We start from the raw sequence: 17,051 nt of genomic DNA, 5'->3' as shown, positions 1-17,051 counted from the left end.
TCGTATATATATATATATATATATATATATATATATATATATATATATATATATATATATATATATATATATATATATATATAAATTGAATACGACAGCATATTTAGAGTTATTAATCTTTCTTTTGTAATCTAATTTTCTCGGTATCATTCTACCTTTAGATGGGTGCTCAAACACGAGTTGCCGTAGTTCTTCATTTCTTACATTCAAGGTTTCGCCTACACAGGGGCATCATCAGGAAATCTTCCCCTTCAGTTATCATTTTTCCAAAAGAAGGACAGAGAAGGCGGCCAAGTGAGGATTTCCCTCAAAGGCTCAGTCCTCTGTTCTTAACGCTACCTCGCTAACGCGTGAGATGGCGAATAGTGTGAAACAAAAGCAAAACAAAAAAACACACCCAAATATATATATATATATATATATATATATATATATATATATATATATATATATATATATATATATATATATTGCAAGAGGTTACAGTGGTGCGCGTGATCTAGTATTTGCTGATAACCACGAGGAAAATGAAACACAAGTTCCCAAGTGCACTTTCGTGCTATGATCACATCGTCAGAGGAGATGCAAGAAGGAGATAGAAGACGTAGAACAGTCAGTTGATATACAAGGAAGAGACGTAGCAAAGACTCCATTGGAAACCTTACGTATCGGTAGCGATCACAGCCACACGTTACCGTTCTCGACTGCCACGCAACGGTCCTGAGGTTCGAGTCCTGGCTGTTGGAGGGTATTATTGTGTTCTATGAAACTGCGCGTTCATATGTACTATATTCGTATATATATATATATATATATATATATATATATATATATATACTAAAACATATCGTCAACTGCACACTGTTCTGTGAAAGGCTTGGCTTCGTCATATCTGCAGATAAAGCTAAGGTCTTCAGTAAACGAATTGGTAACGGCACGACAGGACCATCTAAGTTGACTGTTGGTGGAAATCAGATCGACTATGTCTCCTCCTTTAAGTCTGTATCCACTTTTTTGCATCTAGTCAGTAAAACTTACTATATGAAACTATGTAATTGTGTAATTCATGAATTGCAACATCTTATGTAATATCAACCCACTGAGGCCTGACTAAGACCCTTTGTGACCCCTGTAATCCTTTTGCGCTACCGCTCACTGGATGAGCATGGAGTGCACGATAGATTTGCCTGTGTTACTGGCGCGAATTGAATTCCTACACCTCAGCTACGCCCTCCGGCACATCAGCTTGCAGGGAAACCGTTCTGAAGCAGCTTGATATATCATGGACAGAATATACTAAGAAATTTTATTCGAAAGTGTAAAGTGAAAACACATTAATATCAGTCGTCGGATGCCGTGGGAGGTGGATTATACGAGAAAAGAAAAAAAAATAAGCTAAAGTACCTTTATGTTATGTTGTATGTTTTAAACAGGTTTATTTATTGGTAATTAATGACACTGAAGCATCACTGCTTTTGTGATCTATTCATATTGACAGTCGTCGACTTGATAACACTAGAAGTTTATTTCAGTATTCTATATCTTTATGTCTGGAAAAAATGTTGCCTACTTTTGTGTCACATATTCTTCCTTTTAGCTTCCCGCTGTTGCTTTTCGTGGTTGTATGTGTGTCTTACGTACATTTTCTTGAGGTATATTGTATATATCATTTAGCGGTGGTAGTCGTGGGAGGTACACATTCTAGTCACCACCAGCTTCCTAACACCATCTACCTCCACCCCCAACCGTCTGTAGCTACGTACAGTAACACTCCGGCCACTGTCACTCTCCCAGCGCCATCCTCCTCCTCCCCCGACCCTAATCAACTTGCATATGTTGCAGATGATTGCCGGAAATTATTGTCTAATAATCTGTTATGCCGAAGTTCCTGCCAGGGTTAGAATGGGGTAGATCCGTACGCACGCCTTTCAGTACTAGTGCAGCGTGTTGGTAACAAGATCACTATGGTTTGTGACGTGGATTTTCGAGTCTGTGGATAAAGGTTAACTAAAGAAAACATTTCATGATGTTATGTAATCAAATTGAATAACCTCTTTAATTTGCATTAGAGTCAATGTCGACCTCATGCTGCCTGAACCTTCACCACGATGGAATCCTACTCTTTTTCTTCTCCTTCTTCTTCTTCTTCTTCTTCTTATTATTATTATTATTATTATTATTATTATTATTATTATTATCATTATTATTATTATTATTATTATTATTATTATTATCATTATTATCATTATTACTATTATTATCATTATTATTATCATTATCATTATTGTTATCATTATCATAAGATGTCACGGTATCATTTGAACAGCTTGCATGTTGAACTTTTGCTTTCTCGTTTCGTGCCTGTCAGCATCTCACCAACTTAACGCAGTGAGATATCTTTCCAGACCTTGGTGAGGATGTTGGTGTGGCTGTACCAAGAAAACTGTGTTACCCGTTGATTATTATAGCCATTTTCATTCTTTGTGTATCTTACACTGGTATATCATATTCTGGTTGTGTCCCCCTGTACTCAATCCTGACGATGTAATTATACGAGGGTGCTTGATACTTCGTATTTTCCGTTTCCTCGTGACATTACCTGCATCTTATGTACATACACCACTCGCGCACCTTTTACACACACACACACACACACACACACACACACACACACACACACACACACACACACATACACACACAAGAATCTTATGATCTATGGTCCCGAATCAATGGACATGGTCAACTTTCTAATGTACTTTTGTTAATCATGTTAAATTTTCTACCAGTTAGCTTGTAAAAGGCTAATGAAAAAAATAGGATAGCAAAATAACCCATAACCGTTTTATTTCGGAGGCGTAAGTCAAGATCTAAGTCTCCATTCTTTAACAAGAGTAGTCAAGAAAGTTTGCAGTAGTTAGCCTACTAATTAGAAAACGTTGATAGTTAATAAAAGAGAACAATCTATTTTTATGGGTAACACTTATAAACATGAAAAATATATTTAGTGAATCCCCTCTTAAGGTAAAGAACGGACTGTCTTAATTGATAATGACCAGGACATAATCAATGGCCTCCAAAAATGTTAAAAGAAACTTCAAAATAGGTCTAGGATAAATCTGACCGAAATGAAAGGCTTTTATGCTCTTGATCTAATCTTTATATTCGTAAATGGAGACAAACTCAAAACTAATACGGATGCTATTATCTATTATATCGATAAAATGTAACATATCCTTGGTATGTAACCCCAGTTTTGCAATTGGTACGGAGATACATGTTTGTCATGATAAAAGAGTATTGTCATAAACTTCATATCCCTTGTGTATACAATATCGCTAATTTCCAAAGACGATGATATTGAATATCGTCAGTTTGGAACTGTAGGAAGTATTCACCAAAGAAAGGAAGCTGGATGTATGATCCCAAAAGTCTGGAAGATGAATGTAATGATATAAGACCTACCCTTAGGCACTAAATCTATCTTAATTGCTAATACTAAGAACTTTAATTCGTCCCCCATGTAACTTCAAAGCACATCCTATTATCAACCAAATCATTATGAAAGAATTATCAAGACACGATAACATGATAAGACTAGTTGAACACACATCTCACCACCCAGGCAAACCCTCGCTGCAAAAGCCCACTAAACTACGAGGAAACCTACCCTCCCTCCTCCACTTTCCTTTTAACAATCAGGCCAGTGTACCTTAGCATTGCGGTGAACAAGCGTATGTGCTGGTGTTGTGATTTAAAAACTTCATGATTTGCTTGCATCTGATGAGACGGATTATCTCCATGAAACATGAAGTGCAGTGTATATCAAAAAATACATTTCAAATGAAATTATCTGAACTCCCACCGAACAGCTATTTCACCTTCATAGCTATCGTCACACACACACACACACACACACACACACACACACATATATATATATATATATATATATATATATATATATATATATATATATATATATATATATATATATATATATATATACTTATCGTGTTTCATTTTCCCCGTGGACTCACAGGAATATATATACATATATAACGTTGGCAACTTTCAGAACCTTACAGGTGAGCGTTGCCATAGCAACACTTGTCAACAAAGAGAACTGGGTCAATATATATGTGTTTCGTACTCGACATATAGTGATGCAAATACTGTTGTCAAGCAGAGGATGGTAATATGTTCATAATAATCATTGATATTTAAAGAAAATACTTATTCTGCAGCATGTAGTATTGTAATTGAATTCATTTGTACGAATTCAAGCATCTGCCTCCGGTATATAAGCCGAGGATAATAACAAATATTCATGCAGTGCCTTTGTGTTGTTGCTCATATGAACGTAGAATTATTTTTTCTCTCTCTTTTCGATGTATACTATATTCCTGTGGCTATCTCTACTTGCCTCACACTATGTCAAGTGTGAGTAGTGACGATTTCTTCGATGACGAAGCGAGTAAATCGGACCCTGGTAAAGACAACAATAACACTCTCGACCCCCGGGAGGAGAGTGACACTGAGAGCCGTGGCCCCAGTGAGGCTGAGAGCTGTAGCCCCAGTGAAGCTGAGAGCTGTAGCCCCAGTGAAGCTGAGAGCCGTAGCCCCAGTGAAGCTGAGAGCCGTGACCCCAGTGATGATGTGAATCAAAGACCCAGTAATACTGTTAGCCGTAGTCCCAGTGAGGCTGAGATTTCACATGTATGTGTGGAAGAGAAAGGTTCCCTTAAATTCTCATGGGAATGTCAGGAACTTGAAGATGAAGAACATGAAAGCATTGACATTGGGGAGGACGTGAATGAGGAGATCGTGGCAACAGAAAGTGAGTGTGATGATGAGGAGGAAAATGACAATGGTCATAACGAGAGTCATGATGGAAGTGAGGAACTTGAACGGTTATTTACCAGGTCACAGAGCATCCTTTCCACTACCTCATCGGCAGCGAAATTCTCCAGACAACGACCATCTTCGGCCAGTCCTACCATGCGGGCGTTGACCAGGTCACCTCACACGGCCTCCTCCTCTTCGCCAAGGCTAGGATCAGACGAAGCACGCAATGGAGGTAAGATTGTCAGTTGTTCTTCAGTACAAATGGTCATTAAAAGTTCCAGTGCAGGATAGTGTGTGAAGGAAATTAACAGATGTATCTCTAGTCTTATCTGCTAGTGATGTTGAGGGATGAGGCTAACTAAAACTAACTAACTAAACTAAAACTAACTAACTAAAACATCAAGCAGATCAAGCCCCGCTGACGGTGTAGATCTATGCTGAAGTAGTTTGGTTACTATTTCTAGTAATTCTAAGAGAAACAGATGAATAGAGATTAAACAACAGTAATCATAGACACAGAAATAATCTTATTTGTAAGTGGTAAGACTGGCTGTTTCTTTAATTTCTGAAAATCCTGGAATGCATATTATGTAATTCTATCAAGAAAAGCAGCAGCTAGTTTGTAGAACAGGATGGAGTTCTTGTGACTGAAGTAGTGAATGCTTGAGAATAATTGGCAAGGCGGAGGTCTGTAATATCATGGTGGTTATTCAATTCAGTGTTTTTCTTGGTGGTACAATGGAAGCATTTTATCCAACTGCTTCCTCCAGGACCTGCGGTCCGCTCCTCCTCCCGCTTGCTGACTGCTGGTCAGGACCCGTCCCTGCTCCTCGTTAGCAAGAGTCCCGTCCATGATCGGCCAGCTCCGAACCGGGTTGCAAGGGACGCCTCACCCAAGCCGGCTTGCGACACCAAAACACCCACACTAACCACCAACAACAAGGGAATCAACCGAGTCCTCAGAAGCAAGGAACAGTCGAGTAAGAACAGTAGGATCTTACTAGTGATCAGCTCACTCTTCTTTCAGCATTTTCTTCTTCTCAAGAGTCAAGGTCTGGCGACATTACCTCATTTTGGCGCCGACGTAACAAACACTTTGTAGGCTATACTTCGATTCACTGTAGTTTGATAACTTTCTCTCAAGGTAATAGAAGAACTCACACTTCATACGGACAGACGTAATGAGTTTTCGTCACCGATATTTTGAGGATTTTTTTGAATCAGTAGAAATACATCACAGGAGCTGCCTACTCTGTCTTAAAGCAGGACGACAACAGAACGTCCATTCTCTCTCTCTCTCTCTCTCTCTCTCTCTCTCTCTCTCTCTCTCTCTCTCTCTCTCTGATTTCAAGTACTGTCTTTATGGCTCATTCTCTGGCACAGAACATTGTCTCTGGCTGACTCTCTCTCTCGATTCCAAGCATTACCTCATTGTATGATCATGTTCATACTTATCATCAAGTTGAAAGCTAATTAAGCATATATATATATATATATATATATATATATATATATATATATATATATATATATATATATATATATATATATATATATATATATATATATATTTTTTTTATACTTTGTCGCTGTCTCCCGCGTTTGCGAGGTAGCGCAAGGAAACAGACGAAAGAAATGGCCCAACCCCCCCCCCCCCCATACACATGTATATACATACGTCCACACACGCAAATATACATACCTACACAGCTTTCCATGGTTTACCCCAGACGCTTCACATGCCTTGCTTCAATCCACTGACAGCACGTCAACCCCGGTATACCACATCGCTCCAATTCACTCTATTCCTTGCCCTCCTTTCACCCTCCTGCATGTTCAGGCCCCGATCACACAAAATCTTTTTCACTCCATCTTTCCACCTCCAATTTGGTCTCCCTCTTCTCCTTGTTCCCTCCACCTCCGACACATATATCCTCTTGGTCAATCTTTCCTCACTCATCCTCTCCATGTGCCCAAACCACTTCAAAACACCCTCGTCTGCTCTCTCAACCACGCTCTTTTTATTTCCACACATCTCTCTTACCCTTACGTTACTCACTCGATCAAACCACCTCACACCACACATTGTCCTCAAACATCTCATTTCCAGCACATCCATCCTCCTGCGCACAACTCTATCCACAGCCCACGCCTCGCAACCATACAACATTGTTGGAACCACTATTCCTTCAAACATACCCATTTTTGCTTTCGGAGATAATGTTCTCGACTTCCACACATTTTTCAAGGCCCCCAGGATTTTCGCCCCCTCCCCCACCCTACGATCCACTTCCGCTTCCATGGTTCCATCCGCTGCCAGATCCACTCCCAGATATCTAAAACACTTTACTTCCTCCAGTTTTTCTCCATTCAAACTTACCTCCCAATTGACTTGACCCTCAACCCTATTGTACCTAATAACCTTGCTCTTATTCACATTTACTCTTAACTTTCTTCTTTCACACACTTTACCAAACTCAGTCACCAGATTCTGCAGTTTCTCACATGAATCAGCCACCAGCGCTGTATCATCAGCGAACAACAACTGACTCACTTCCCAAGCTCTCTCATCCCCAACAGACTTCATACTTGCCCCTCTTTCCAAAACTCTTGCATTCACCTCCCTAACAACCCCATCCATAAACAAATTAAACAACCATGGAGACATCACACACCCCTGCCGCAAACCTACATTCACTGAGAACCAATCACTTTCCTCTCTTCCTACACGTACACATGCCTTACATCCTCGATAAAAACTTTTCACTGCTTCTAACAACTTGCCTCCCACACCATATATTCTTAATACCTTCCACAGAGAACCTCTATCAACTCTATCATATGCCTTCTCCAGATCCATAAATGCTACATACAAATCCATTTGCTTTTCTAAGTATTTCTCACATACATTCTTCAAAGCAAACACCTGATCCACACATCCTCTACCACTTCTGAAACCACACTGCTCTTCCCCAATCTGATGCTCTGTACATGCCTTCACCCTCTCAATCAATACCCTCCCATATAATTCACCAGGAATACTCAACAAACTTATACCTCTGAAATTTGAGCACTCACTCTTATCCCCTTTGCCTTTGTACAATGGCACTATGCAAGCATTATATATATATATATATATATATATATATATATATATATATATATATATATATATATATATATATATATATATATATATATATATATATATATTCTCCATAACTATATTTGGAAATATATTTTTTAGAACGCTAATTGCATTGAAAAGTTATCTTTTATTATTCAGTAAAGCCAGTCATTAGAAAAACATTCTTCAAACAACGATAGAAAAGCCGATAGTAAGCTCGTGATGATTGTGTTGCTAATGAGAAACACTTGATCCTGGTTAGTGTTTAGACTGGGTCAACTCCACAGGTGAGGTGCGGCCGTCTAGCGCCGGCAGCTGGCGGACCTCCAGGAAGTCAGGCGTCATCCAGCCCAGGATTATGGACCGAAGGTCGGTCTGCGAGCAGGTGGGTCAACTGATGTAAGGATTTGAATATGGAGGCAAAAGTATACAACACATAGGGAGATGATGTTCTGTTTGTTAAGTGTGCTGTTGCTGCGGAATTTGTATAGCGCTATTCAGTCATACGTACAATAAATCTTTTATGTTAATCATTTCACAGCAAATTAAGGGGGTCATGTTAACACTATATGTACAGTTTACTTTTGACGAGTGATGTACATGGTTGACGATCAGGTGTCTACTTATTTACGAATAGATAGGTTACATCTCCAGTGTCGTATCTGAATGATAATCAAAATCTAACAAGAACATAAATTGAAGAATGAAACATAACAGTTGCAAGTATTCCGACTCGTAGAAAAGGTAGACTAAGCAAATCTTTTTTCTTTAGAATCATTAACAAAATCAAACTAGAAGGTTCAACATTTTTCACTATAGATGGAACAATAGAATTGGGAGTTAGTGACAGATTATTCTTTCTGCTCTTTTATAAAACCAATACCTGTGTTCTATGTTAGAAGTGTATGGTAGTATGATATTTCTAGATTTCCAGCAATTAATCTCTGGCCCGATGAGGACATTGTTTGTGACCAGAACCTTTGACGAAAAGAAAAAAGTTCAGCGCCCTTGGTTAATATAGAATCAGAGCACCTGTATGTTTGTGGGGGTAATTACCTCAACATCTTGCTGTGATATGCCCAGTGTCACCATTAAACTGAGTCGACTTCATAAACTGCTGGAAGGCACCGCTGTAGTCAAGGGTCTAATGCTTGCCTCAGTATCTTTTAATTACTTAAATATCATAACGCACATAAATCATCAAAATAATAAATGATCAGTAACTAATATTCTCGATGTCAAAGACAATCAATGAGGTTTCCTGCTGTCTACAGTATAGATAGTACTAGGAGAGTTTCTAATGGGAACTTCCCACTCACAGCAGCCTAGCCAGCGGCCGCTCGGGAAATACACTCGCAGCCTCAAGATGCTGGGGGTGAGGATTCCTTCACCTGCTCCCAAAGACCACAGGTAAGAGCTTGCATTGGTTTGCTGAGAGATGGTGGAGGGGGTGGAGGTGTGATGGGAGGAATGTATGTCGGTATAAGTGAGTACCTGTCCACTCTCAGGAACAGATGAATTGAAGGGGAGGCTGTACATGAGCCAGCCTGCAGGAGTCTTGCTGACTAGGTAATGGATGTGAACAGACACATAAATGATAGGAAGGAGCAAGAATCTATCAGTAGAAGTCTCTTGGAATTCTTTGACAGGCTTTCAGATGCAGATGATAAAGAACATATAGATAGAGGGAGATAACCATACTCATTCATTAACTACAATAGAAGAAGTTCTGCAAACTTAGATTTCTGTATAGAACAAGAATATTATTACTTATGTTACTTAACCTTAATTGTTTGCAAGTGATGATGAAATACATTCACTATCAGGTGTAGTTTGTTACCACAAGTTGTAAACCCCGTCTGCCTCCCTGGCAGAGCACCACGGTCATCGTCCTCGCAGTCTTGGGAGAGCGCCGGGAAGCTCCAAACTCGCCTCTCCTGCCGCTCCACCTCCCTTGAGGACGTTAGCCGCGCGATCCCCCAAGTCAAAACGCCCCACGCCCTCCACACGCTGACAGTTGGTATGTCACTCAGTCACACACGCATATACATGTATTCGTACTTGTTATTCCCTCAGTAACGAAATAGGATCAGAAACTGAGCCTTCAAGGGAAGATCCTGACTTGGTCTCTTCATCTGTTCTTAGTTCTAGACAGTGATGAACCAGAGATGGTTTCTCAGGCCTCCTCATCCCTCACTCCTGCCCCTTCGAACAGCCTTCTCCCACAGACAGGAGATACGTGCATAGCATTCTTTATTCCCTACCGTCTGAAATTGTATATTCATTTATCTATCTATCTATCTATCTATCTGTCTATCGCTCTATCTATCTATCTATCTATCTATCTATCTATCTATCTATCTGTCTATCTATCTTCTCTCTCTCTCTCTCTCTCTCTCTCTCTCTCTCTCTCTCTCTCTCTCTCTCTCTCTCTCTCTCTCTCTCTCTCTCTATATATATATATATATATATATATATATTTATATATATCTATTCTATCTATCTATTTTGCTTAGTCGCTGTCTCCCGCGAGGTAGCGCAAGGAAACAGACGAAAGAATGGCCCAACCCACCCACATACACATGTATATACATACACGTCCACACACGCAAATATACATACCTATACATCTCAATGTATACATATATATACACACACAGACAGATACATATATACACATGTACATAATTCATACTGTCTGCCTTTATTTATTCCCATCGCCACCTCGCCACACATGGAATAACAACCCCATCCTCCCTTATGTGTGCAAGGTAGCGCTAGGAAAAGACAACAAATCCACATTCGTTCACACTCAGTCTCTAGCTATCATGTAATAATGCACCGAAACCACAGCTCCCTTTCCACATCCAGGCCCCACACAACTTTCCATGGTTTACCCCAAACGCTTCACATGCCCTGGTTCAATCCATTGACAGCACGTCGACCACGGTATACCACATCGTTCCAATTCACTCTATTCCTTGCACGCTTTTCACCCTCCCGCATGTTCAGGCCCCGATCACTCAAAATCTTTTTCACTCCAACTTTCCACCTCCAGTTTGGTCTCCCACTTCTCGTTCCCTCCACCTCTGACACATATATCCTCTTGGTCAATCTTTCCTCACTAATTCTCTCCATGTGACCAAACCATTTCAAAACACCCTCTTCTGCTCTCTCAACCACACTCTTTTTATTTCCACACATCTCTCTTACCTTTACATTACTTACTCGAACAAACCACCTCACACCACATGTTGTCCTCAAACATCTCATTTCCAGCACATCCACCCTCCTGCGCACAGCTCTATCCATAGCCCACGCCTCGCATTCATACAACATTTTTGGAACCACAATTCCTTCAAACATAGCCATTTTTGCTTTCGGAGATAATGTTCTCGACTTCCAAACATTCTTCAAGGCTCCCAGAATTTTCGCCCCCTCCCCCACCCTATAATTCACTTCCGCTTCCATGGTTCCATCCGCTGCCAGATCCACTCCCAGATATCTAAAACACTTTACTTCCTCCAGTTTTTCTCCATTCAAACTTACCTCCCAATTGACTTGACCCTCAACCCTACTGTACCTAATAACCTTGCTCTTATTCACATTTACTCTCAACTTTCTTCTTTCACACACTATACCAAACTCAGTCACCAGCTTCTGCAGTTTCTCACATGAATCAGCCACCAGCGCTGTGTATATATATATATATATATATATATATATATATATATATATATATATATATATATATGTGTGTATGTATATACATGTGTATGGGGGTGGGTTGGGCCATTTCTTTCGTCTGTTTCCTTGAGCTACCTCGCAAACGCGGGAGACAGCGACAAAGCAAAATGAATAAATATATATATATATATATATATATATATATATATATATATATATATATATATATATATAGGGGAGAAAGAATACTTCCCATGTATTCCCTGCGTGCTGTAGGAGGCGACTAAAAGGGTCGGGAGCGGGGGGCTGGAAATCCTCCCCTCCAGTTTTTACTTTTCCAAAAGAAGGAACGAAGAATATTCCCTCTAAGGCTCTGTCCTTTGTTCTTAACGGTACATCGCTAACGAGAGAGAGAGAGAGAGAGAGAGAGAGAGAGAGAGAGAGAGAGAGAGAGAGAGAGAGAGAGAGAGAGAGAGAGAGAGAGAGAGAGAGAGAGAGAGAGGGGAAATGATAGAAGGCGAGAGGCTGTTAGATAGGGGAAACAGTTTTACAGTAATATAAGAAGTGGAACAATAGTAAATTTTAGAAATCGCTTGATGCCTAATGTCTCCACAATAGAGTCCTGCATATCCCATAAGGTTCCTCTCTGACGTTGCCTAATCAAGATGATAACGAAAACTAGACGGCAAAGTGAAGGAAATACCTACAGAAACCAAGTTCTGTCAATGTCATGCAATCGCTGGGAGAACAGTCAATCACAAGAAAGCAAACGTTGAAATGCACTTGCGATATTGATGACAACCGATTAATTCTTTTCGTGCAGACGAGAACCAGCGGGCGACCCTGAGCCAGGCGGTGTACGAGGAGTGGTACTTCCGACGTTGTCAGGAGATTAGGTCTCACAAGATTAGAGCCAGAGAGAAGGTTATTGAGGAACGGAATAAGAAAGAAAAGGTAAGATGTGCGCATCAAGAATATGTACCTTTTACACTCTGAGTGATAACCATATTTCGGCAACCTAATAAAGACAAAAGCATTTTGTATCCGTCTGATACAACGGACATTTACAGGACAGTTATCGGCAGAGCCATTCCCTCTATGTCACTATAGCATCATAGTGTCAGCTCCTTACTATTATAACAACATATCATCAAAGTATCACAATACCATAACATACATTTCCTAACTGGTCTGACGTAGGTTATGTATTGTGCATCTTGTTTTTTGTACTATTCAGTGATGATTATTCACGTTATTTGAATGGCACAACCTAGACTTCTATTCTTTGTAGGAACAGAAAGACTTGGAGAAAAAGGTGAACACGGCCGTTTCGGATTGGAAGGAGAAAAAAAGAGGACAGAATAAAAAAACAAAAGAAAAGCTTATGAAAGAAGCTCAAAAGAATGAAAACAAGGAGAAAGAGAAAGACAAAAAGCAGGAGAGGGTTACAGCTGCTTTGATTGCATGGGAAGCGGAGAAGAATGAATTGGCGAGAAAGAAGAGAGAGAAGAAGAAAAAGGAAATTGAAGCTGACAAAGAAAAGGAGAGAGTAAAAGCGTCAAAGAAAGAAGATTCAAAAATGGTAAGTACCCGGTGATTGTAAGATGGCTGATAAGGGTGTCGCACTCATACTGATCCTTGACCAGGACTTGCTGTGTTGGCAAAATAATTTTCTGTTCTTGACTGATTCACCGGGAAAATAGAGGTGACCTGGTATTTTGCATATCTGATGCCCTTAGTGTGATGTTAGAAAGTGCTGTATATAAACTGTAGGGAAGGCATTTCAAAAAAAGACAGAATGACGTCCTGGAGTCAGTTGCAGACATGTAGATTTTATTCCAATTTGTTTGTTCGTAAGAATTTAGACTTTTTTGGTAAAGGAGCAAGAAATGTGTAAAACAAGCTCATCCTATGTCGAGCGTTCATGCAATCATTTTATGATTTTCTTCTCCAGGGATTCCTCCTGTGGAAGCAGCAGAAAGATGAAGAGGAAAAGGAGAGGCGGAGGAAGAAAAAACAAGAGGAAGAGGAGCAAAAAATGAAGAAAGCGCGAGAGATGATGGAGAAGAGGCGGGATGGAGAGCTGGCCTTCGTAGCATGGAAGAAAAAGAAGTTAAGGGAGCAGGGAGAAGACATGAGGAGGATCATGTGAGTTAACGCCACATGGTGCTGGTCACTATAGTTGTATCAGGCTGGCAAGTCACTATTGTAGGCGGCTGGCAGGGCATTGTTGTAGAGGCTGGTACGGCATTGTTGTAGGAAGATGATAGTATAATGTCTGTCTTGGGCGGCTGATGGGCCAGTGTTGCAGGACGCAGTTGTATATAACTGGCAGGACCAAGTTCTAGAGGGCCGGTAAGGTACAAAGATGGCTCACAGGACGTTGTTTCTTGAAGCTGGTAGGTACTGCATCGGGAGACTGGTAATGTACACTACTCTGACACAAACAGCTTTGCGGTTCACTACCCTGGCATAGGTCTCAGTGCCTGAGCGAGCTGAGAATTAGGACAGGTTGGATGTGGCAAGGCGGGACACGATTGATATAGGGTGGTTGGTGCAGGAGTCCTGCAGAGATACAGACCGTCATAAGCCAAGCTGATCAAATATAAACATTTTAGTATTTCTTATCATTTCTGTATATATTCTGTCTTAGTCATAGCTACAATGTGTGCAAGATGGTCATGGTAGTTCTGTCATTAATAAAATAGTTCATTGTTATTACCTATACGGATCAAGAACACAGTAAATCTGATTTAAGAACTAAATGAAATTGATGTGAAAAAATTTAAGTTCTGTGAAGGTTGATTGAAACTAGGACTAATCTTTGTAGGTCATGATTGTTCAATTAGGCATATATTTGCAGCCTGGTGTACGTATGAATCACGCTGGAAGATGAATTGTGCTTCTGTTCCACTTGTTTGAAAACTTAGTGAAATACCTTTATTGATCGTTTTCGAATTCATTTTGATGTTTCAGTTTGAATCTATTCCAACACTTTAGGTCACTGACATAATTGTTGATATTTTCCTTGTCTTTCTGCAGCATCAAATCAGAGTTGGAGAAGTCGTCAGATGCCCAGAGGCGTCTCCACCGGTCTTCAGAGGCGCTACAAGCGTATGAGGCGTGGCTGGAGGAGGTGGAGGAGCGGCAGCCACGCCGCCTGCACGAGACTGCCCGGGCTTCCCTCCTGGCACGGATCAGACCACCATGGTGGCCAGGCGGCTCCAGCAGCTCCTTGTTAAGATGCTCATACCCTACCTACTTGTCTACCAGTACCTACCATGAGGCTTAAACCCTGCCTACTTATCTACCAGTACCTACCAAAAGATTTTGCACTTGGGTACGGCTAGCGAGTAGCGCTCATCGCTGGAAAATTTCGAGTCAAATATAAAGGTCATCTGAGTCAAGTGTTGCTGAGCAATATGTGGGAGATGGAGAGAGCGTTAGTTTGTGGACTGAATGCTAGCTTTCCACGTGTGGATGGGGCATACAGAAAGGACAGCAACTTGGGTTAAGGAGGGGAACTTGACAGCCATTATAGTGCTGGCTCACTGCGCCGCCGTCAGTAACCCTCCTGATACTCAGGCGGGTAGAACCTTTGTGGTCAGAGGTTACCTGCAACTATCATTTAGAGAGAGAGAGAGAGAGAGAGAGAGAGAGAGAGAGAGAGAGAGAGAGAGAGAGAGAGAGAGAGAGAGAGAGAGAGAGAGAGAGAGAGAGAGAGAGAGAGAGAGAGAGAGAGTTGTTTCCCTTTTGCTTTTACAATCCTCAGACATTATGAGTAGGATCGTGCTAAAAATATAAATCTAAAATTCCTTAGCACACACAAGCTAACCATTGACCTGCCATATGTGTTAACTTCCAATGAAAACCGAATTCTTGTGCTGATCTAATTTTCTCGTGTTATAATCAGAACACAACATCGATTTGTCATTTTCAGATTAAAAGATCAACCCAATCGAAGTATCTGGACGGCACATGATTATACGGCAACACGGTGTGTGCCATCATCTCGTGTTTCAATGTTCAGAAGCAACATTACGGTATTGGTATGCTATCATTCTTAGTTTGATAGATGGGCTGATAGTCTGTCAATAACTGAAAGAGTGATTAGTTACCCTGTACTCACCCACACAGACATACCCACATCACCACACACCACACTTCTTGACCTCTGGTCCCGCCCAGGTGACGTGGCCTCCTTCCTGAGCGTTATGGAACCTCTATACAAAGGATCCTGGAGCCTGAAAGTTAATAAGTAAATGATGAACGTTACTGCGGTTGTCTGGGATTTCCTTTAGTAGAACGGTTTTCGACGGATGTCCCTGGTTAGTGTCAGCAGTTAGACTATATGAAATACTTCCTGATGTTTCTAGTGACTGTAGTAAAGAGAACATTATACGTTGAGTTACTGGCTGTTAACCGCTCTGGTAACCTACCTATATGGAACACAAGTTTTCCAGTCACCACCCACATCAGCTGATTACACGCTGTGTAATATGTTTCTGACAATACTGTCTCAAGCCGAACATTATAATGAAGCAATATTTTCAAACCTAGTTCTGTAATGCTGTTTATAGCAGTTCAGTAGAAACTAACACGAGTACATACACCGAGGAAAAGCTGACAGTTACACATGTTAGATTTCTCTGAATCTCACTCACATGCTTCATGAATAACAGGTAAGTAATGCTTGTTCTGGTATTTCCTATGATCATAGTAACAGCAGCTCGCTGTCTTAACAACATCTTGGTGTATTTCTACATATCTTGAGTGCTCGGGGCAACAGGTCTTCCCTCACATGTACATACAAATAAATTCTATCAATTCTACAATTTTCATTAACCTAAATTATCATGAATAATCAGGTTTATAACATCAATATGGAAATGTTTTCTTGTTTAGCCAAACCATTGTTCTTTTTCATCTTATTATACTTTGTCGCCGTCTCCCGCGTTTGCGAGGTAGAGCAAGGAAACAGACGAAAGAATGGCCCAACCCACCTACATACACATGTATATACATACACGTCTACACACGCACACACACACACACACACACACACACACACACATATATATATATATATATATATATATATATATATATATATATATATATATATATATATATATATATATATATATATATATATATATACCGTCTCATTAAAGTACTTTACTAAAGAAATCCATCGCTTCTCTACCACCAGAAGTGTTGCAGCTTTGTAGGTGCAGGAGCTCCTGGAAAAGTGGTTCTGGAGTAAGCCAGCACACACTGAAGAAAAGGATCCTTGGGCAATCATAAGCAAAGTGTGTGTAGATGTGTTATCATATCAATAGTTTCTATCTGCAAACACTGAACATGAGATATTTTAGACTTTGAGGCG

General features: G+C 40.4%; 1 protein-coding gene across 1 annotated transcript; it reads left to right on the top strand.

The window, feature by feature from the left end:
* The first annotated feature begins 4,191 nt into the window (after positions 1-4,191).
* On the top strand, positions 4,192-16,491 carry LOC139760218 (uncharacterized). The gene is made up of 9 exons (XM_071683149.1): positions 4,192-5,080; positions 5,619-5,828; positions 8,263-8,360; positions 9,297-9,385; positions 9,850-9,995; positions 12,486-12,616; positions 12,954-13,244; positions 13,617-13,810; positions 14,705-16,491. Exons 1-9 carry the CDS (start codon positions 4,435-4,437, stop codon positions 14,952-14,954), a joined length of 2,055 nt encoding a protein of 684 aa, XP_071539250.1. The 5' UTR covers positions 4,192-4,434; the 3' UTR covers positions 14,955-16,491.
* Positions 16,492-17,051: the final 560 nt, after the last annotated feature.

Source organism: Panulirus ornatus, chromosome 35, assembly GCF_036320965.1.
Source record: "Panulirus ornatus isolate Po-2019 chromosome 35, ASM3632096v1, whole genome shotgun sequence".
Taxonomy (NCBI): domain Eukaryota; kingdom Metazoa; phylum Arthropoda; class Malacostraca; order Decapoda; family Palinuridae; genus Panulirus; species Panulirus ornatus.
This window is presented reverse-complemented; position numbering and strand designations above follow the sequence as displayed.